Source organism: Nelusetta ayraudi, unplaced genomic scaffold (assembly GCF_046127955.1).
Source record: "Nelusetta ayraudi isolate G7.1 ecotype Tasmania unplaced genomic scaffold, CSIRO-AGI_Nayr_v1 ptg000136l, whole genome shotgun sequence".
NCBI lineage: Eukaryota > Metazoa > Chordata > Actinopteri > Tetraodontiformes > Monacanthidae > Nelusetta > Nelusetta ayraudi.
The window spans coordinates 175935-198840 of record NW_027466186.1 but is presented as its reverse complement, the minus strand read 5'-3'; the positions used below and the strand labels follow the sequence as shown (position 1 = coordinate 198840).

At 47.2% G+C, this 22906-nt stretch overlaps 1 protein-coding gene across 20 annotated transcripts in view; it reads left to right on the top strand.

Annotated features, from left to right (window-relative positions):
- Nucleotides 1–22906, top strand: part of rims2a (regulating synaptic membrane exocytosis 2a) — a 125181-nt gene that overhangs the window by 79292 nt on the left and 22983 nt on the right. For 11 of the 20 annotated variants that reach the window (XM_076012640.1, XM_076012639.1, XM_076012641.1 and 8 more), the window contains 7 exons: nucleotides 450–518; nucleotides 2986–3124; nucleotides 5771–5887; nucleotides 8988–9173; nucleotides 10595–10701; nucleotides 18132–18232; nucleotides 21195–21361. In XM_076012640.1, the coding sequence (XP_075868755.1) occupies nucleotides 450–518; nucleotides 2986–3124; nucleotides 5771–5887; nucleotides 8988–9173; nucleotides 10595–10701; nucleotides 18132–18232; nucleotides 21195–21361 (886 nt within the window). The remainder of the gene's footprint in view (nucleotides 1–449; nucleotides 519–2985; nucleotides 3125–5770; nucleotides 5888–8987; nucleotides 9174–10594; nucleotides 10702–18131; nucleotides 18233–21194; nucleotides 21362–22906) is intronic. The other 9 variants (XM_076012649.1, XM_076012656.1, XM_076012657.1 and 6 more) reach the window with 6 other exon arrangements.

Below are 22906 nucleotides of genomic sequence, written 5' to 3'. Positions count from 1 at the left end.
GGGGTGGTGCTCTCATGAGGATGAGGAGAGTCGTACTACTTCTCAAAGCGAGGGGGCCGTGTGGAGGAGGAGCTGTAGATTGACTTGGCTCCTCCTCATTCCAACCTTTAAATGACTGAATGTGACATTTATGAGGAAAAGCAGCTCAGTCACAGGCTGCGTTGGCTTGATCAGGCGGCCATGTTTTGCGACGGGTGCCTAAGTTTTGCCTGTCGATAAAACCAGAAGCCTTCCTGCCGAAGTGCCGAAAGATATAAAGAAAAGTAAGTGAGAGTGCGGCACTTAAACCAGCCAGGCACGACATTTTAGGGACAACGGAACAAAGCAATGAAACTCACCTCCCTCCAGCACTCTGCCGTCCTTGTCTTTTTTTCTTCTCTTCTGTCCTCGTGTAACCCTGCGTCTCCCTCTTTCTCTTCCTCCTGCCTTCGTTGCCTCACCCCCCGAAGGATCCCAGAGGATCAGCGACAGCGAGATCTCAGACTACGATTGTGAGGATGGCGTCGGAGTAATAACAGGTAAAGACTGCAGTGACATGCAAGGCGCTAGTTCAAGAAGAAGCGTCTGCCGGCAGGCTACACCATTCCTAGCTGAAGGAACGTTTCAACTTTTCTCGTACTAGTGTAGTAGTACTCCACGTTGGTCTTGGTCTCGGGAATACTTTTTAAGGGCCTCGTCTCGAACTCGGAGGCATTTTTGACTCGGTCTTGTCTCAGCCTCGGACTGGGCCAACTCGGGATTTTTGATCAGGACCAGTCAAGACTCAGCCAACACTGTAATAACACGGTAATAACGGAAAATAATCCAGCTGCCTGCCATTTTATGTGTAATTTTGTGACACCCAGAGTGACACACCCCCTTACTCCTAGTTAATTTATTATTTTTTTATTTCTATGAAGTTATTTTTTTGAAAATGGTTCAAAATAGTTGGCAAAGCAGCTAAATGTTAAAGAAAATTATTAAAAGAGTGCTGAAAAGAGATGATTCTGTTTGATTCAGAAGCAAACTTGAATTTCCAAATAGGTACCGGTTATTTTTTTCAGTTTTTGTCATTTTTCTTTGATATATTAAGTCTCGGTCTTAGTCTCAATCTCGATACTCCCTAGTCTTGATAATGTCTTGGCCTCGGTTGGTGCGGTCTTGACTACAACACTACCTCACGCGCACGTGGCGTGATCAGAACGATGAGAACAGCAGGACTCTGTGTCAAATCTGCCAGCCAGTTCGCTGCTCTGCTGTGCTGTGCTGTCAACGCTTCAGCGGCTCACCCACGCCGCACACAAGCAAAACTGAAACCACAGTCGGAGAGGAAAAAGGATAAAGATCCGAACAGAGCCTGGGATTCTCACACGGGGAAACATCGGCCTTGAGGCAGACAGTGTTCGGAAAGGTTCGGCGGGGGGAAAAAGAAAGGTTGGCTGACGGAGGCAGTCAGCTGCTCCCCGATTGGAAGGCGGCAGTTGCATTTTGTGGCAGGCGTGATGCGGACGCACAGACGAGCTCGCTGGGTGAGGGGGGGGGCGTCGTCCTGAACGCGCTGATGACACTGTAGCTGGGGGAAATCCTCCTCCAGCCTCTTTAACATTCTCATCAGCCGCCTCGCCATACCGGTCTCCCCGGCTTTATTCAGTGGAGGGAATACCCCTTCGCTCAGCTTTCTTCACAACCTCCCCTTTGCTCCTCCATGTCCTGGCTTATCCTTTAATCTATGCAGCAAACTGCCAACACTATTACTTCCACAGAGCAAGAAGGAGAAAAAGGAAAAAGGCATTTCCCGTGCAGTTTATATAACGGCGGCCCAACAGCAAGGTTTCCCATTGTGTGGTCGTCATTGCACCGCTAATGCACAATTAACAGTTAGGGACTAAATAAGAAAATAAAACCGAGGGAAACTAGGAAGTGCTGCTCTTGTTCTTCTTATGTTAGAATGCCTTTTTGCTTTTAGGAGCTGTAAAATAATACAAATCTTATGAATATTTTCTTATCTTTATTCCATCATTGGCAAATGCTAATTGCTTCCCTTATCACATCTGAGGAAGTGTCAGTCAAGGTTGTTCTCTTTAAGTACTAATGTGTGATGAAGCCAGTCAGACACAACTTCCACATGGGGGTTGATTGCTCGGCTGCGGGAGGCTCTGCGTCCAAGCTGCGCCGTTGAAAATCTACGATGTTTCTCCCCATGAATCCGATACACAAAATTAAGGCAAAGCGATGTTTATTTGATTTTTTTTTTTTTTTTTTTCAGTTCAGGGTTTAGCAATTTTATAAAACAACGGTGGTAGTGCAGCACACGTCATCAATCTTGATTGAGAGGAGTCACACGCACCAACCATGGATGACAGATGAAGTAAATGTATGACGCAAATGCCTGAAGTGACGGTTGGACAACAGACGTGCACACCGACAAACTGCTCATTCGGCTGTCACCGCTGTTCGTGTGGTCCTTTGCGATCAGTGCACCACACTGGAGCACACATTTGACTCAAATCACCGTATTGCTCTCACGTTAGCGTGTCAAAGTCTCTCGAGGAAACCTCGACGTGTCAGGATCTCCGATATTAATTACCCCTCCGTCTTTTTTCCAGCTTTTGATTTAGGCTTTCCTAAACTCATTCTAACGCGCTGCACGGCCCACTGAATATCAATCTGGTTAACCAGAGCTGAGCACTGACCTTAATCACGGATCGGAGCCACTCCTGATTATAGGCTAATGAATTCTTTCAAGCTGAATGGATTTCAAGAGAAAAATTAATTATAATATTTCTGACATTTTTTTTTCTCAAAGGGCTGTTTTCATGTTTCGTGCACAATGTTAACGCAAAGGCTGTGGAGCTTTATTGAAACGCAGCATTATTAAAATGCTGTTTGCTTGAGCTGAATCAGTCATTATTTTTTGTGTCTCGGCTTCTTGGTGCCCAGCTTTTGTAAGTTTGATCTCCTTCCGCTTCCCTTTCCGCCCTTTTTCTTGAAACCTTTTCTCCGCAGACTACCGGCCAAACGGCAGAGACTTCCAGAGCTCCACGTTATCTGTACCTGAACAGGTGATGTCATCAAACCACTGCTCCCGGTCAGCGGACATCAACAGGGCGCGCTCGCGCTCGCCCAGTGTCCCTCCACCTTCCAGGTAACTATCGAGTGTCGTACCTCCGTTTGTCCTTTGGGTCTTGTTTTATCTACTCTACTTCTTTTTACTAAGACAAGCTTGAGTTTATACTGTATATATACTGGGTCCTTCTTCTGCTACTATTACCAGGACCCCAATACAGGCACAGGATGTCTGTGAAACCTTTGAACTTTTGGATCTTTCCTTGAAAGTATACAGGTTCTTCATATGATGATGGGCTTCACATTAAACATCCTCACTGGTTCTAAACAGATTTTCAATAATCATCAGTTAGTTGTCAATTTTTTTCTTATTTGCAAAAAGTGCTGCACACGCATTGCAGCGGGAGAGATGCGTCATTTGCATAAATCTCACACTCGTTATTGAAAAGGTGGTCAGGGGGAAGCAGTTAGTTGTCCTCCATCAGCACTTATATTCTGTGAGGGTTGGAAAATGTTGCTCCAAGAGTCCAATCAAAGCCTTGGCACTGCCAGGCTGCAGCTACTTTCCGCTCCGCAATTAACTTTATTTGATATTTCTGAAGCTTGCCCTAAATCAGCGTCAGGCAACGAAGAAAAAAAAAAGGAGGGGGGGGAGGGGGGGGGAGCACTTATCTAAATTGTCCGGGACAGTGCTTACTTGAGAGTATTTCCCATGCTTTTAATGAAAGGCGTCGGGTTATATATTGAAAACAGTTGAGTGTAACAGGAAGTAAAGGGCAGGGAGGAGAGTCTGGAGCCGTCCCAGGAATGCTTAGAATGACTGTGGGACGTCTCGCCGCTAGGATGACTCTTCTCACCGTCATCATGAAATTCAGCGACAGTTTAATCTGTGCTTCGTTATCTCATCCGGTTTCCGTAAAAGAAGGAACGTTTTAGCGGTGTGCCGCTCATTATCGTCCAGAAGTGATGGCAGGTTTAGTTTTTTTTTTTTGTTTTTGCACCTCTCCGTTCCTCGTGCATATTGCTGGTGTGTTGTAGGCTTCACCTTGTTCGAGCGTATGTGTGTGTGCAAAGCTGAGGAAGACATCTCTTCACCATCCAGCTTCCTCGCCTGTCTTATCTGCCTCACCTGATTTTCCCCCCTCAAACCGTCGCATCCTCCTCTACCTCCTCCTCCACCTCCGCCTCCTCCTCCTCCTCCTCCTCCTCTCCTACAAGCTGTTTCAGGCTCTTTACGTTCCGCTTCTTTGAGAAGTCTCTCCCTCGGCTTCCTTCCTCGCTGCTCCATCCGTGTTCCCTCTCTGCCTAACTCTTCCTCTCCTCCTCCTCCTCCTCCTCTCTTCACTGTCTGCTGCGCCCCTTTCCTCTCTCCCGCCGTCTCTCCTCCTCAGCGCCATCTCAGTTCCATCTCTGTCTTCTCTCCTCCTGCCCTTCATGTGTTTGCAGCCATTTTCTCACCCTACCTCGAACCAGACATTTTCCGCCTGTCGATGATCCTCAAACGGACCCCAGGTAGACTTTTTTTTTTACCTGAGCACGCATGAAGCCCCGCCCATGCACATTCTCTTTGTCGACCCCGACATCTCCCCACCTCACGCTCACCATCACTTCAGCCCCTCGGACAAATCTTTCACCTGTGTGTCGGGCACGTGGCACTGGACTTAGTGTGGAATCACAGCAAGTCCTTCTCAGGAAATGAAAGACGCTACTTCCTGTTAGCTTGCTAACGCCAGTGCCATTGTTTGTTCTGTTGTGCTTGAGAACATATTTTTTCAGCTAAAGATGAAATATATACACAGTTTCACTTTGACTTCAAGAGAGCTAATGACACTTCATCCATCACGTATCAGCACTGCTTATTTGCTTGTCCCTTCTTCCCTTTGAAACATTTGCTAAGGATGCCTAGATGAGGCATCGTGTCTGTTTTCATCTCATCCTTTTGAAGGGTGGCTAACATTTTCTCTGAAGGTCTGTAGTCAATCATGAGCACATTCCTGAGGTTTTACTATATTTCTTCAAGAAGCACGTTATAGATGGCAATGATAACATCATGACGACTAACTGCAAATGCCCCAAAACAAGTTTGATGAAAGGGGATAAGTGGTGGCTATAAGGTGGTGGAGTCTTGAGTTGTGCGCCATGTATAAATTAACATAATATGAATCACGTGAATGCAAAAATTCTGTAATAGAATGATAATAGCTTTCTGCCATGGAGGCATAACGCCTGTGACACGTCATATCCTGCAAGTGAACCTTGTTGTACAGTAAGTTGTCTGATGTTAACATAGACATTTATAAACATTTTTTTACAAAGTACAATGAACACATCATAATACTTGGCGAATTTGCTCACCGTGCGCTGTGCAACAGCCCTTCACAGAAAATGTTGCAAAACGTGACGACAGCGATCTTGAAAATTGGATGAGTGATCTGTGTTTGTGAAGTCTTGTCCAGGGGAGGTGGTTTCTCCATAGAAAATGCGACCATATCAAATGTATATTCCAGCTTTGCTCAAATTATCACCACGGATGATCCGTTTGACAGGAAAGTGAGTCTCTTAGGCGCAGGAACTGAGTTTGCAGCGAGAACCTAAAAGGGCTGTAGTGCCACTTGTCTTCCTTTGCAGGTTGTGTACAGCAGCTCTCTGTGTGCTTGGGTGTTGGGGGGGGGGGGGGAGGCGGGGTGCAGAAAAATGCTGACGAGCTGTGATATTTTCTTGCCAGCCGCAACCATCGGGTATACCCGATCTGCCGAGAGGAAGCAGTCAGGTTACTGCGTTCCACTAGAATGGCCCGCGCCCATTCTGAGGGCGCCTACTCCTCCAGCTTTGACTACGAGAGGTATTGACATGCGCTGCTGCTGCACTCGTGCATCCGCCATCCTGTGGTCCTCCTCAAGTTGTCCCCTGTGCGTCTTTGATTTTATCCGTGGTCGTCCGTGTGATGACCGACAATGATATCCTGTCCGATATCGGCCCTTGTCAGAGTCATCACTGCTCTGAAGTTGTTGGCGCGAAGCCGCGCGACACAACCGCCTCGGCGTGTCGGGGCTCAGAGCTGTGTGTGTCGCTGGCGGCCAGCACCCTCCTGTGTTTCTTTCTTCTTCATCGGTGTCCTTGTTTATATTACCCACCCATGTGCATTGAAGCCACGGTGGTGTGTTGAGCGCTGCTGTTGTGTGTTTGGTTATTAGTGTTGTCCTCAGTTTGACTTGTTGTCCACAGCTGCTCATCTGCACAAAGCCTGATCTGATGTGTTGCTCTGGACGTCACGGTACCTTTTGTAACAATCAGTGTGTGGAGTTTTTGAAGGTGGGGAAAAAAAAAAAGACCTGTTAATATCCATCCACCCTCTGGAGCCACCAGACTCTGAGTGAACTAATAAAAGGAGAGAACACGGCCCCCTCCTCTGGAGAGATGCTGTAAATGATTCCTGCTCTTCAGTCTTCAGCCTGCTTGCATCTGGTTTTCAGTCAAGAATTGCCTGATGTTTGTGCCGTTTCTTATATAAAAAAAGAAAGAAAGAAAGAAAGAAAGAAATGAGTCCTTTAAATGCAGCCTGAGAGGCCGACTGACTTTATTAAAGTGTCAGCGGGGTTTCCCTGAGGCCCGCCTTGTCTCCACTGCAGGCTCAGCCCTCAGCCTGGATCGCTGTCAAGCTTTTCTTGGCTGAATGTTGCTACCTAACAAATGTACAGGGCACCTGCCTGCAAACAAGCACATCAAAAGGTGCGATGAGATATGAAAAGTTAATGAGGAGAGGATTAAAGAAAACAGGGGGTGGGGGGGGATGATCCCTGTTTTGAACAGCGGAACGCACAGGCAGACGTTCACCTCATGTGAAATCTATTCCACGATCATTTCTGCTGAGTCCTAATGTTGTTGAGTCTTAAGAAACTCAACAGACAAATCATTAAAGACTTCCTCAGAATAATCTTTTATCTTTTTACTTTTTGGTTTGGTCCAAACTAGTGTAGCTGCTCTGGGTTCAGTCCCAGAATGTGTCTGCTGTGTGATTTACCTTCACCTTCATCATTAAATCTATCTATCAATTAATCCATCTTGTCGACCGTCACCGTGAGTAAAGCAGGTAAACAGCGTCAGCGAAGACAAACCTTTAGATGGGATTCAGGACGACAGGATAATCTCCTCTTGCTGGACAATGTTCATACTCTAAGCAACAGCTGCAGGCTCCACAAGACTGTGACAGGATTGGCTGCGTTAATCATAAAAGTGAAGAACTGCAATATTTTCATTTTTCCCCAAATCGTGATGCCAGAGATTGTTTGTCGCCGAAAGCCGTCGTTGGGTGCCTGCTGCCCTTTTCACCAAGTCGCTCCCACCTTTTCCTCTTAATATGCCAACTCGCCTTTGTGTGCCTTTTAGTCAAACTTTTTTTGTTGTTGTTGAGATATTGAGTATAGACTCGAGAAACGGAAACAAGTTCCTACAGCTGCAGTACAAGTAGGGAGGTTCACTGTCACTGTGTTTTTCTTCTTGTAAAGCACTTCTGTCCAGACTTGACTTGAATGTTGTTGTTGTTGTTGTTGTTGTTTTCTAAATTAATTCCTATGTCAAAAAAAAAAGATTTATTTTATTTTTCTGTCAATGTGACAAACAAAAACTTGACCTGCTTTTTTCCCTCTGCAGCTCTCCAGCTCGACAAGACGTACTTTTGTCCTCCTCACTGTGCCAATATTATGATTGAGATGTGACGCTTAAGACTCACTTCACTTACCCCTCACATCTCACTCTACCTCAAACAGACCCGGCACATCTACAAAGACACCACACGTCCTTTTGCAACGCCACACAAATCGGGGTCACTTTGAAAGGATCACGCCTGTATTTTTACTTGTTTGGGTCACTTTAACGCAACCACACATACAATCAACTGTACTTTCACGAACACGACGTAGAGAAGCTCATATTGTCATCTGGATACTATATGCTTTTAAAATGTCTCCTTCTACGTAGCTATACATTTTGTACGCGTATTTAAATACTGAAAGCAAGAAAGTTTGCATCTCCTGTTCGCTGATACACATCTACCTCACATTAAATGAGAGAATTTTAGAATTTCAACCGTACGGATTTTCCTTTCTAAACTGTTTAGTCAAAAAAAAGAGTTCCCAACTTGCAGAACTTATTGCGACGTTTCGGCACTACTAGACCTTTTTCAAGCAAATATCTGCGCCAACACAGGAAGCCATCTTAAATAGGAGTGGCTGTGTGACACCACCCAATCACTTTCACACACATCTGAGTATAGAGTTGATCATGGAAGACGTCCATCAGTTGCCTTGGCTGTCTGGACGTCTGTGTATAGAGAACTTAAATATTAAATATCAACAATAACAAAACACAATCGGTGTAAACAGCATCAATATACACATACGTGATATAAAGTGCAATGAATACATATAATAAATACTAATCTGTTGTGACTGGATACATTAGGTCCTGATAGAAGATAATGTATGATCACAGTCAGAAAAAACTGAATACGACAGATGCAGTGCTTGACAAAATATAGGGAAATAAGAAAATGGAAGATTTTTGTTTGGTGTCACACAGTCACTCTTATTAAAGGTGGCTTCCTGTGTTGGCACAAACATTTGCTTGGAAAAGGTCTAGTACTGAAATGTTGCAATACATTCTGAAATTTGTCATTTGGACTGAATTGTCCCCCTCTGATGAAGATTTTTGCCTTTTCTAAACTATTTAACCAAAAACGGTGTCTAGCGACGGCATCCACACCACTAACTGTTGCCGTTCCAAGTTGAAACATGCTAAAATTACAGGTATGTCAAGCAGGAAAGTTGCATGCAACTGACGTGCTTCTTGGGCGGAGTGCTGACGTCTTTGCCCTCCGCCATGTCCCTGCCATGCCGGGGCCCCGCCCCACTGAGTGCCTGCCTATCTCTCAATGACCTCTGTAGGAACCACGGAGCCATGGATAGACATGAGTATCACAGCAGGTCCCGCTCTGCAGACCAGCGGCCCACTATAGAGCGCCCCACATGCCGCTCGCGCTCCACTGAACGCCCCCACGACTCTTCGCTCATGAGGTCCATGCCGTCTCTGCCGTCTGGGAGGTCGGCCCCCCCCTCACCTGCCTTGACGAGGTGTGACCCCAGACCGGAAGACGCTTAACCAGCCGAGCACCGAGGCAGCACACGCATTTCCCTGAGGCGTAGCTTCTCCGAAGAATGAGACGAGGCGCTTGGTGGACAGATTAGACGAGATGTTTCAACTCGAGGCTGCAGGTTGGGCCTCGGTTTGAAACAGGGCAGGGTTTATGACGCTAAAAGTCGTTTTTACAATAGTCCTATTAAAACATCACAGGGTTCATAGAGGTTATGCCACCAATTGGGAATCTAACGTAGTGAAATCACCTGACTGACCTACTTATTGCGTTTGCTAACTTTATTGTTTAGTCAAACAGTAAGAGCAGTTTTACCTCTGAGAAATGTCTCCAAAACCAGAAGTAAACCAGTTTAGACCCCGACCCATGAGACCCCACCCACCAGAAGCCTGACTAACAATCTCAACAGTTTTTTCAAAAAAAGATTAACAAAACGCACATCACCACCTCCACCTCCACCACCACCACCACCACCACCACCACCACCACCTACCTCCTGCCCCGCCAGTACCCTGCTTCCCCGCCTCGCCTTACCTCACCCGCCCGAGCCCACCTCACCCACCTCACCCTCACGGTTACCCCGCCACCCCCCCAAGCCACTTTCTGTTTGGTCCCCAAAAGCTCGGTGCTGTGTTTTCTTTCCATGATTCCCCAGGCACGACCGCCCTGACACCGTAGGTAGCGCTCTAACTCGTTCTCATTCGGCACACACTGCTGATACGCCTGTGAGTATAGCAGTGATGGGCCAACATAATTTTTTTTTTACTTTATTTTCATTACTAACATCAACTGATATTTGTTTCTCCTGTGATGGCATTCTGTTTTTGTTTGTTTGTTTGTTTTTCCTTTGTTTTTCCTTTCTTTTGAGTTTCAGCCTTTTGGGGACAGTCTGAACGCATGGTTGCACAGGTCTGCTGGTCCTGCATTGAACTCTTTTCTCCTTGCAGCTTCATGAGGCGACTGCACATGCGATTCACACCTGGCATCTCTTATTACAGCTCATATAACTATACAGTTAAAGTGCACGAGACCCCCCACCGCCACCGCCCGCTGCGCCCTTGTGCCTAAAGAATTCGAAAATTCAAATTTTGTAAAACAGTGTCAAGGAATCAGTTGGTCTTACAGGTCAAATCATAGCAGTTGAGATTGAAAGTAACTCGGATTCAATCCAAATCAAATTTTCACTCTAACTTTCTTCTAGACGTGCCAAAATTTCCACAGTAAGTAGATGAAAATAAACCGCCCATATTCCAGCTAGCTCCTGTTCGTCCTTATTGGTAGGGAAGCACATGTGAGCCTCTTGTAGATGTGGGTGTGACATGGCCAGGCCCTGCATCCACTCCCAGCCGTCTCCCCCTCACCAGCGTCTCACCCGTCTGTCCGCCACTGTTTGTCATGTAGGGCGCATCCTCGCAGCGGCTCCGTGCAGACCAGCCCCACCAGTACCCCCATGTCCGGCAGAAGAGGACGGCAACTCCCGCAGCTGCCCCCCATGGGAAAAGACAGAAGTAAGTCTCATTTTGCCCTCTTTGCGTTGAGAGTGTTCATAATGTTTAGGCATATCCAAACATTTCTGAGGAGTTTGAAGGTTGCGTCTTAAAATAAAGCTCCTTGCTTTTACTTTGAAACTCCACACTTTGATTGGAGCAGAAGGAAGTGGCCGCTCTTTCCCGAGGGGAACCCCTCTGTATTCTACAGATTGTCAAACGTGCAAGGATTTTTATTTGTTTTTGGTCGCCTTTGACCAACTCGATCACGCCGGTGTTCACTCTTTGCTCTCTGCTCCTCTGCTGCTCCCGGGTCCGTTTCTTTCTCAGGAGACGAAGACGAAGGAACAGAGCCTTGTGAAGGTCTGTACCCGGGTGTCTGGGTTTCAGCCTCTCAGAGCCGGGGGGGAGGGTGGCAGTCGATGCTCACTCCGCTCTGAAAGGACTCGAACCCTGTCTGCAATAGTGGGCGGGCCCGCCGGCCACCGGCCGAGCTCCTGCCCCCCCCCACTGCTGCAGCTGCTCTCCTGTCCCGCGCCCTCGTGTTCACACCTGTAGCTCCGCCTCACTGTTGCAGTGCTGTGTGCCATTGTTATTGTACCACCGAGACACTCGGGCAAAGTGACGTCTGCTAACCTCGGAGGGGGTGGAAAATTCACGGCCGCGTAACCGTCTCGCAACATTTTTCATTCATTCGGTTTTCACTACGAGACGTGCGGTTAGCTGTGAAGAAATGCAGAAGAAAAGATGATAAATGCAGTGGCTTTTGTGTCGGGGGGGAGGGGACGGGGGGAAGAGGTCGGAGACAGAGAGAGGGCAAAGAGCTCCAGCAGTGTTTTTTTTTTCTCTCTCTCTCTCACAGAACCTGTAAAAGCATTTGCAAAACTCTTTCATCACGGCTTCGCCTTTCTTCCGTGCTGCCCTGCAGCCCTCTCTCCTCTCTCCTCTCTCTCTTTACACACTCCTCTGTCCCCGACTCGCACACTCGCTGTTTTTGCTCGAGTTTCATCTTTGGCGCTTCGCCCCGGAGCGCTGATTACTGGACCTCTGATCTCTGCCGAGACCTTTCCTCTCCAACTTCCCCGCCTCGGTCTCTCTCCTTTTACCTGCTTCCCTCGCCCGTCTGCCCTTTCCCACTTTCATCTCGCCGCTCCCTCCCTCCCTCGCTCTGTTGTAACAACTCGGAGTTGTGGGCAGTTGGGCGGAGGGCGTATTGATCTGGCCTCGCGCTGGGTCTCCCCCACCGAGCCATATGGCGCTCGGCTTATGCGGTGATTGCGGGGAGGAGCTGGAAAGGTTGACGAACCGTCTGTGTCTGTGCTGTCGTTCGTAGTTGTTGTATAGATGTATGAAATATGGTATCCAGAAAAACATACACTTGTATATATGTACTATCATGTGGCCTTTCTTCAGACGGAACAGGGGAGGAACTGGGGACGTCTGAATCCATCAACGGCCCTCCAGGTGTGTTAATAAGTCAGTCAAAAGGTTTTTTTTACGTCCTCTGCCTTTTTTCTCTCTCTCTGCTTTTCTCAAAGAAGCGCGCAAATAGTTTTGCTCGCATTCATAATGAAGGCTAACCGCATATTGTGTTGCTCTGCGAGTGGCTGTGCGGCGCATTCATCCACAGACTTGAATGAATTGCCAGACTGTTTGGCAGGAGCTGCAGCTCCCCGCCGTTCCCACTTCCTACTTCCCCATCTGTCTGTGTGGCTCCGTTCTGTCCTCTGACGGTGGGATGCCAATACTCGGCGCTGCGCGGCAAGCGGCGCCGATTTAATACACCGCTTTAGTTTTCTAAGGAAGGGGGAAAAAAAAAACAGACCCTAATTTGAAAAGGTCTCCTGCTGCTGGAAGAAAAGCAGCGTCTGACGCGCGGCGAGAACCATGTCGCTCGTGTCGTGTGGTGTCTCTAGAGGGCGGTGTTTCTGTCAGCATCTCGCCTGCCTGTTTTTTGTTTTTTTTTTCTTTTTTTTTTCCCGTCCGAGCACGTACAGGACGTCTTGTCGTGCCAGTGTGACTCAAAGGACCTCCGTTGTAAGGTTTCAAAGTTCCCATCTGTGTCTCGCCGTCTCTCCCCTAGCAGCAGACAGCGAGGACAAGCCCCACGGCCCGCCGCTTAACGGGAGGAAAGGCAAGTCCTCTGAGCGGTGTGATGCTGTGACTTTGTTCTGTGAGCTCTCTCAGTCAGCATGGGGCTCTCCCTTCTCATGTGACCTTTACCGGCGCCCATAAATCCCCGTCTGCTTCTCTCTAATCTAAGCGTAAACTGATCAAAGTTTATTACTGCTTCTGAAGACACAAGGTTCTTTTTGCAAGTGTAATGACATCATTTTAGGGATTTTTCAGCCGGGAGTTAAGTGTGGATAAATCCTATTGAGTGGATATTGAGTGATGATATTAGTCAGTGTCATGTGGCCGAAGCAGCTATGAATATGTACAGAGTGCTGTGATAGTGACAACTGTCCTTTCATGCCAGAAAAGTCCTGATCTGTCCTCATCCTGCTCAGCTAAAACCTACAAAGACACCCAGGAATCATAGATTATTGAATTTCACATTCCTCAAGATATTCTTGGTAAACGTGTCTTTTGATTTTGTGCGTTTTCATTTTCCGTACTGCAGAATATTCCACCCTCCTCCCCTCTCCATTTATATAATTTTAGTGGCTGTTACCTTTGTTGGCCAGCAGATGGCGCAAAGCTCATTGTCTTTGAAGAAGCGCTGTCCACGAGTTTAGTGCTGAAGCGCCACAGTGAACCTCGTCCCTCTCCCTAAGCTGCCCACTGCTCTCTGCACTGACGGCGTGCTAAAGATGCAATGGTTTGAGATGTTTAAAGTAAAAATGAACAGTCATTGTTGTCAAAGTGCATGTTTAGTCCTGAGATGCCAGATTCACCTCGGATATCACCGCCGTGTTGTGCGCACCGGCCTGACTGTGTTTGTGTGTGCTGGAACGCGGCTGTAGAGGTGACATGGGAGGACCAGCGGCGGCGGCTCAACGGCTCTCTGTCTGACGGGGGGCCGCAGCCACACCCCTCCCTCACAGGTTGGTTGGATTGGCGTGTGTGGACCTCCTGACTGAAAATCATCTTCTAAGTGAAATTGGGCCCGTCGGTTGGTTGTTTCTCAGTCATGGGCTTTGCTACACGTTCTATGTGGCTACTATTCTATTCAACAGTTTCCAGAGTGGTCTGTTTCTTATCGCTCAGTTTTCTAGATTTCCTATTTGTTAGGCTGCAGTCTCACCAAAGTCAGACCTGGAAACTCTACAGCAAATAAAGACACTTTGAGATTCAGTTCAAGGAGAGAAGGACTGTTTCCAGGTCAGGCTGCAGGTGGCTCCTCCCTGTCCTCTATTTCTGCTTCATGTCGTTTTGCAGTGCAGCGCACAGCTGGTGTTTAAATCCTCATGGATGTATGTTTGCTGTGTACTGAGTGGGGTACTTACTTCTAGTACTGCATACATTCACACAGCAGGGCATTTATTTCTGCCCGTCCTGAGTGTCTCGAGGTGTGGTTGTCTTGATGTTTGCCAAAAACTTTCAAACTTTTCAAACTAACAACGTCGTGTCCATGTTTGAATTTGAATAATGAAAGTCATGAAGCATTAAAACATAATCTGTGTTTTTGAAAATCGTTGTTCTTCATATCTGCCAGTATTTAGTGGAGCTACGGGTTTTTTTGATGTATACTTATAGAAACGTCGGGACCATAAGAGACAAACCTTGTGTTTTATAAACTCCTGTTTGCTTCCTGGTGTTGTTGTGACTTCTCGCCACGAGCTTTGGCGTCAGCAACATAAAGTCTTCAATCAGCGTTCAAACGTGTTTTCGGAAGAATTAAACGTTCTAATGCCATCGACTCATAATCCACGGACTCGCAGGTGTCTTATCCTCTCTGACTGTTTATTTTTTTAAATTTTACCCCCTCCAATGTCTGTCTTAACACATCAGCGTCGTCTCACGGTGACCTACATGGTGCGGCTCCGGTTGGTAGGAGCGAAAAAGGCAAAAAAGAAAAAAGCAAAGCAAAGCAAAGCGAGCTCTTCACTGTGATTTGACTCCCTAATGAGATGATGCTCTGCGCCACAAAGAGATGAAAGCTGGTGAGGCAGATGTCTCACCCTGTCTTTTATTCATGTGACACTTCATTATTCACCCTAATGGGTCACTAATTGAGCTAAATGCAAATTTTGACGGGGGAGGGGACAGGGGGAGGCGGAAATGAATGGTGATGCTAAGCAGAGTTGTTTTGCCCTCCCAGCCGCCACGGCTGCTTCCGTCAGGACTCCTCAGATTGGGCCGGAGGACTCGGCGGCGGTGGCGGTGGACAATTTGACGTTGTGATTAGTCGGAAATGAAATCGCGCCGCAGTGTTTTGACTGAACCTCGAGAGACGAGAGCGCAGGTTTTGTCATAGAGCGAGGACGGAGGGAGGGAGGGAGGGAGGTAGGGATGGAGGTGCTGTGGAAGTCTGCAGGCTTGTTGCAAAAAAGCGTGCATCACGTGAGGAGGGGACGTATGTAATCGGACGCAACCGAGATGCCTGAAAGCAAGTCGGCTTTGCTTAGTTGCGTAATCACCTTTTTCCCCCTCACAAAAACTATAGAATGATGTTCGCTGTGTGTGTGTGTGTGTGTGTGTGTGTGTGTGTGTGTGTGTGTGTGTGTTTGTGTGTGTGTGTTTGGCTGAAGACTCTAAACTGGCTTTTTCTTTTACTAATTGTCCCACCAGCGTGAGGTGGTAGGCTCTCTCTCTCTCTCTCTCTCTCTCTCTCTCTCTCTCTTTCTCTCCCTCTCTCGTTGTGCACTCGCTGCTCCGTGCTTCCAGCTTGTGCGGTTGTGTTGTTGTTGGGTTTTTTTTCCTTTTTGTTTTCCTTTTGTTTTCCGCTGTTATTTCTCCAGCCTGTTTCCCTACAGTTGCCCCCATGCCGACTCAAAGTGACATCCTCTCGTCCTCCGTCTCTGCCCACCTCTCCTCAGAGGGCATCTCTTCCTCCCTCTCTCTCTCTCTCTCTCCCTCCCTCCTCTCTCTCTCTCTCTCTCTCTCTCTCTCTCTCTCTCTCTCTCTCTCTCTCTCTCGGTTTGGGACATTAACACCTCTTTGCTGTTTCAGCTCCTTCTCCCTCTAAAGCACAGAGTCTCTCCTCCTCAGCCGCCCCACACTTGCTTCCAATAGCAGTTGGCCTCTACCTCAGCCTCCTCCCCTCCCCCCCCACCCCCCGGCCCTGTTATGACTTCTCACTGTGCCCGTGGTGAAACTTGTTGTGCTGTTGGTGTTTCTTTATGATTTTGTTTGTTTGTGTGTCGTTTGTTTCAGTGCTTGTCTTGTTTTGTTTTTTTGTCATTTTTCGTGTTGTATTGTTGTTGTTGTGTTGTGTCCTCCTCCTCCTCCTCCTCCTCCTCACTCCGCCCTAAACCTGCCATTCTCGATGTTCACGGCGACGGCCTTGCCTCCTGTCCTTCCTTCTATCTTCGTATTCTTCTTCTTCTTCTTCTTCTTTTTCTTCTTCTTCACCATCGACCCACCTCTACCCTTTGTGCATCCTCTCACATCCATCTCCCTGTCCTCTGTCTGTGTCTGTCCATTTTGTGATGTGATCCCAGAAGACACGGACTCACCAAGTTGGACGAACTCAGGTCTGTCCCTTCTTCTTCTTCACATTCTTCCTTTCCCTGACCGGGCCTCCTCCTCTTCCTCCTTCTCCTCTTCTTCTTTCATTCATTCTCTTACATGGAACTAGCTTGACTTCCGCCTCTTCTCCCGCCATCCCGCTCGCCTTGTCTTCTCTATGTCGCCGTGCTGCAGCTCTCTTGCTATCCCTCTCGAGCTTGGTGTATACACATTTTTTTGTTGCCGTTATGCCATTTTAATTTCTCTGTGTAGATTATGTGAATGCTTGCAATTCATTTAAGCATGGCCGCTTCATCAGGCTTCATTCCGGTTGCTTCTGCCAACAAAAAGACTTCACCACAATAACACAGCAAAAATCACGCCCCTCCCTCGGTTGTTTTCCAAGAATTAGTGGAATAAAAGCGAGTGTTGAGTGTTAAAGGCTTGTATTTGTCACAACATGGCCTCAGATTTATACTGTAAATGCTGATTGATTAGGTTCATCACAAGCATTGACTTCAGAAAGTCTGAGATCTTTTTTTAAAAAAGTGATATCATTTGTTCATGAGTAAACCCACCTTTGGTCACAGCCTCAAACAGACTCTCTTCCTGAGGACATTTTACTTTATTTCCCTATAAAAGTTTGTCGTTGTTCATTCTCTCAATCAATTAAAAGAGGACTTTAAACCACATGAAAAAAAAAATACAAGTCAGTGTTGCAGTAGCGGCAGTGAGTCCCTTGATGATCCATGTTGGAAATAGCAGCCGATGTAGGTTGACATTATCTCTCTAAACGCTCTTCGACGAGGCTCTGATTATGTCGAGGTGGAGATGCTGCGGGTGTGTCAACCGCGAGGCTTGTAAACAAGCAGCTGGTAAACAATTAGTCTGGAATGCTGAAAATAAACTTTACTCTAAAGAGAAGAAATAAAGAAAATCACCGTCGCCGGTCCTCTCCGCAGAGACGGACGATTCTCTTGCTCTCAGCTCCGACTGCTCGTCTGCACAAGTAGTGTGTCGCATGTGTTCACCGTGGCTTTTTCATGGCTCATCATCATCATATGACACATAAGGAGAGACCGTATTAAGCATTCAGGATCACGGGCACAAAGACGAAGTCATGTTTTATTTTTTTATTTTTTTTGTCAGAATATGACGAGTGCATCGGCTATCAGATCTTCTTCTTCAAAAAAAGGGTTTTATTTTACTTTTGAGGTACAAACAACTTGACACATTGTACAGTGACATCATCATCATCACCACTGGGTCACACAGGGGCAAAGTGTGATTATTGGCGGTGTGACGTTTGTATCGTGTACAATGCAACAGTGCGACAAAGCGCCTGCATGAAGGGAATTTAGGGGGCGACTGAGGAGGCAGGAGGACAAAACCAAACCCTGAAATAGCGACTAAAACAGCGGTTGGCCAGTCAGTCTCAGCCATTGTGAGATCCCACTGCAACCAGACCATGGACAATTGTGTCATTGCTCCCTAACGTTGTGCGTTTGGTTCCTCCGTACTCTACATTGCGTGTCGGGCGAGTAGCTCATTTGACCCCTTCGGATGATCTGCAGCCAGTTAAAACGAGCAGCTGGATGCAGGTCTCCAGGACCAGTGTGGAGCTCAGGGCCTTGTGGGTCGAACGTGTTTCTCGCGGTCATTCCATTCCGTTTTTGTTCTATCTCTTAACAGCCAACCATTCAGCTTGTCCTCATTAGACCTGTCCCTATTTTTTTTTATTTTTTTTTTCATGGCTCATAGCTCAGCAGACACTCACTGCAACATCATGCCTCCTCCGTCCGACCCCATTTTTACAGCCTCCTTGTCTCTGTGCTCAGGTCTGGACATGGAGGAGAGGACCCGGCAGATGAAACTCAAGATGAACAAGTACAAGCAGGGCGCAGGTTCGGACTCCAGGCTGGAGCAGGACTACCACAAGGTAAGGAGGGGGTGGGGGTGGGGGAAGGAATCATCCAGTGACATGCGCTTCGCATGCTTCCGTGCCTGGTAAATGTGCGCTTACAGTAAACCGCCGGCATGCCATATGGCGCCGGCTCTCCAGCCAGCGAAGCGTGCACGCATGCACATATCGACAGCGTGTGCGCTGACGTGTGCGCAGTGTACACAGCGGGAGCCCGGACGCTTGCGAAAACAGGCTCGTCGGCGATCAAAGGTCGGAAGGCGTGCGGCGCGATTCGGGTTGTTATTGTAAAGTCGCTGAAGGTGAGCGCTAAACATAGCCGCGCACATTCTTTCAGCGCGGCGCGGTCACACACACACATTGCTCTGCTCTGTCGCTCGGCCGATGAAGTACGAGGCAGTGGCGGCGCGAGTTCCCAGAAACAATGTATAAGCGCCTTGGATGATTCCCAGACGCAACCGTCACCACCCTTTGGTGGGAAACATCTTTCACCAGTTCATCACCGAATAGTCGGTGTATTATTTTTACTCGCTGCGATCAATCAGCGTTCGTCAAAAGGCACGGAGCCGCCGTGCTGTTTTTTTTTTTTTTTTTAGGTCGCGCTTCAGTGACTCGCATAAACAAAAGAGAAGCCCTTCATCTTGCCCCGTAAACCAGCGTTATCTGACGACCCCGGCAGGGAGGGAGTGACTTTTCCCTTTTTCATTTTGAGTGAACTGAACCTTTTTGGCCCCCCCCCCGTTGTAAGTTTGAGGAATGTGACATTGATTGTGTGCAGAGTCAAGTGTTTACTACTTTGTCCTCGAGAGGTCCTGCACTTGTTTAGAGAGCGCGGCCCAAGTCTGGTGTCACGCTGCACCCGGGCCCTAAACACATGACTGGAGCTCTCTTTCCTTTTAAGTCAGTGGTATGAAAACTGCTCCAGCTGCAGCGGCGGCCGCCGGCGTGTTTGCCGCAAGAAAAAATAAACAGCGAGTCGTTTTGTTGGACAGCGGAGCTTTTAGAGTGGGACTGATAATACAATACTTACTGCTACTTCGGAACATTTACGACCAAACACCGCTGTAATACAACTCAGTGACTAGCGCTCACACGTTTATCCTCCCGTGCAGTAAACACACCACAAAAGCAACAGCTCATAATCATAAATAGAGGGAAGAAGACTCGCGTGCAGGAACCTCTTGACTTTTTATGTTTAGGAGGGTTTCTTTTTCAACAGTGCAAAGGTCCAGCGATTAGGAGTCAAGACAGAGAAAATCACTGACTGTTCAATCAAGATGTTTGGAGTCGTCGTGACGTCAATCACTGGCTTGCTAAAGCCTGTTTTGAAGCCTAGAGGTGGATTTCACCGTCATTTGGATGTGTTTGTGAGTCCATATTTGGACGTGTGGTTGATATCATGGTATCAGATGTGAGCAATTATTGGAGCTTGAGTGGCGCGCAACTGCCCACAACTTTGTGGACATTTTTAGTGAAAATGACACCAAATCGGACTAAATGAAGCTTAGAGCCTATCTGGCAAATTTTTATACGAGCTAATTAACCCCAACAAAATGCATCCAGTTCGTGAAAGTGTGACTTTAGTGTTACTTTCCCTATTGACAGTCACTCGTTTTCGGCCTTTTTTGCAACCGTCTTTGGCGGTTCTTTCTGGCCATCACTAGAATGCAAGTGTTCCACGGCCTCGTTTTGGAACCTGGAAGCTCCTTCCGTCTTTGTATACGGTCAGTGGGGAAAATGAGTCTATCACTGCAGTTTTGTTTTGTTTAAGTTCACATTGCTAAAATCTTCCAACACAAAATCTTGCCAACAGAGACAGGTACTCAGCCAATCCCATGGCAGCAACTCAATGCATCAGAACGTTACGAAGACAAGTTGGTGAAGATAAAAGTGCTCATCAGAATGAGTCGGAAAGATGATTTCAGCGACTTCAAGCATGGCTTGGTTGTTGGTGCCAGACGGGCAAGTCTGAGTATTGCTACCTGCTGATCTACTGGAACTTTCACACCAGCACAACCATCTCTGGGGTTTACAGAGAATGGTCCCAAAAATATAGAATAGATATAGAATATCCAGTGAGCAGCATTTACAAAAGTAGTGGCCCACAAAATTTCCGCTATGGCCTCAAACAGACAGTGACCAAGTGTTTCAGGTGAGGACCAGGTCACCATTGAAAATATGGTTGTTTAACATGGTAATCAAGTTGTAACTACAGTGCTAGGTGCTAACTAGGCCGAGAAACTACTCACAGAAACCGTTCATCAGTATATTGCGAATACTCTAAAAAGTGACATGTCATGTACATGCTGATCAAACTGATGATGTCTTTAAAAGACTCCCACACACACACACTGCGTCTCACTCTGTATGTCACCACATCACCAAGCACCTATTTCTGCTGTTGAGCATTGTCCCCGCTAAATTCTTTCACAATTGCTTTTTGACCTTTCAAACGATGCATCCGTTCCGTGTTATGTAACTTTGTCATCGCGCTCCTTCTCCTCTTCTCCTCCTTGTGAGACTAAATAATGAGTCAACATCAAGGGCATTCTTGCCTCAGTTCTTATCTCCAGCCAGGCTGGTTTACCTTAAAAAGCCAAAGGCGATCGCCTCGTCTTTCATCACTTCTGGGACTTCATATCATACGAGTTCATACCACCCATTTCTTTTAAGATGAATGTGCGTGTGTTGTTCTTCCTGTATTATTAAAAAACCCTGCAAAATGTTTGCTATATGGCAGCAGGGTTCGGCAACCCGTGGCTCTGGAGCCGCATGTGCCTCTTCTGCGCCTCTGCAGTGGCTCCCTTTAGCGTTGAAAACAACAACAACAACCTAATAACATGGAAATACATTTTAGCAATTTTTATGGCCCCGTTTACAAAGACATTTTTTTGAAACTGAGCGTATTAAGAAAAGCATTTTGAAAAAAAAAAAAAAAAAAAACCTTCAGCATGTGTTTTTGTTTTAACTCTTTCCACAGCGTTCGGGCAGAGATCCGCGTGGCTCGGACAACCTGTCGGCCAAGTCGTCGGACAGCGATGCCAGCGAAGGGTCCGCTGTGTCGAGAACCAGTAGTGCCTCTCGGTTCAGCAGCACGAGCTACATGTCTGTCCAGTCAGAACGGCCGCAAGGGAACCGAAAGATCCGGTAAGCCGTCGGTCGCAAAAAAAACAATACAAAACAAGGGGGACAGAGGACTTCTCACTTGCTGCTGGGCTGCTGTGACCTGTGACCAGTGACCAGCGCATGGACAGGTGACCCCTGTGAGCCGTGACCTTGTCACACACAGAGATGTTGCCGCGTCCTAACATTTTCTAATTAGAAATTGTTTGCACTTGGCTGATTTTTTTAAAATCTCACTGTGGCTGTGAGTTCATGTTTGGCTCCATTTAAAAAAAAAAAAAAAAAAAAATTAGCATCAAAATGTTGAACTCCAGATGCCAGATGAAGCCAGAGGGGTGCCTGTCCATGCCTGGAAACACACAAACACACACAGCATTGCATTTTCTTTGACTGTTGTCTCATATCAGAGCAAAGAAAAGCAAAATGAATTTGCATGATTCACTTCTGGCAACATCTGCTCCTGTCTTCTGTTGTGTTGATTCAGTCTGCTGCTGCCTCTATGTTTGTCTTCTCTCTCTGCTTGTTGACAATATTCACTCTTTGCTTTTTTTTTTTTTGTTCTTCTTTGGTTTTGTTTCTTTCTGCTTTGCATGTGCCGCTCTCTCGCTTCCGTCTCCGACCTCAGGCCGTTGCGGTCACGGAGCCAGTCTCGGGAAGGGGACGAGCAGCTAGGGGAGGTGGCGGAGGAGGAGGAGGTGGGGGCGGGGCGGGGAGGGGCGGCGGGGAAAAGGGCCAATAGGGAGGAGAAGTCGCAGGGAGGCGGGGAGGGCACGGCGGGGAGGCTAGACGCAGACAAGGAGCGGCGGGAGGAGTTGTTGGAGGGAGAAGACGACTTGCACCAGAGGAGTATCTCAGAGACCGACCTCAGGTAACCCCCATGTGGCGGCTCCAGACTCCTACTAACAACAACATGGGCCCCTCCCCCCACCGTCACCACTGACTTCTGCACGTTTCTAATCGTGATGTGCAAAGCAAAGTGTGTTGTGTATCCTCCACCCCTTTCTTCTCCATAAACTCTGACCCTTGTTACCTTTCAGAGACTCAAGTACAGCCTGTGCACAGCACTAATGTTGTGCACTTGATAAGGTACATTAGTGAAAGAAAGCTTTTCGGAGAAAGTTGTTTTTATATCAGAGAAATATACTCAGTATATTTTTTTTTTTACTGTGAACTAGTTGAAGGTAACGATTTAAAACGTCTCTCCCAGTGCTAAAGATCTTTTTTTTTTTTTTTTTTAAATCATAAATAGCTGCTATTGGCAAAACACATCTAGTTTAACTGCATTGGAAAAACTTGAACTTTTCAAGCTCAGACCTGGACCTAAAAATTTAAAACAGATGGCAGGCAGGGAATTGGGAGTAACAGGAAAGAGTTTAGCTCAACGTTCAGCGTTAAAACGTCAGCATCAGAGGGAAATTTTCTATCCAGTTTGAAATCTATGTTTTAAATCAACATGATTTTAGCAAGGCCGCAGGAGAGTGCCGTTTCCTTTCCCAGAGCGCACAGCTCGCGAGTGTAGAAACTGTGTCGAGCAAAACACAAGAGACAATTGATTTCAAATCCCACGAC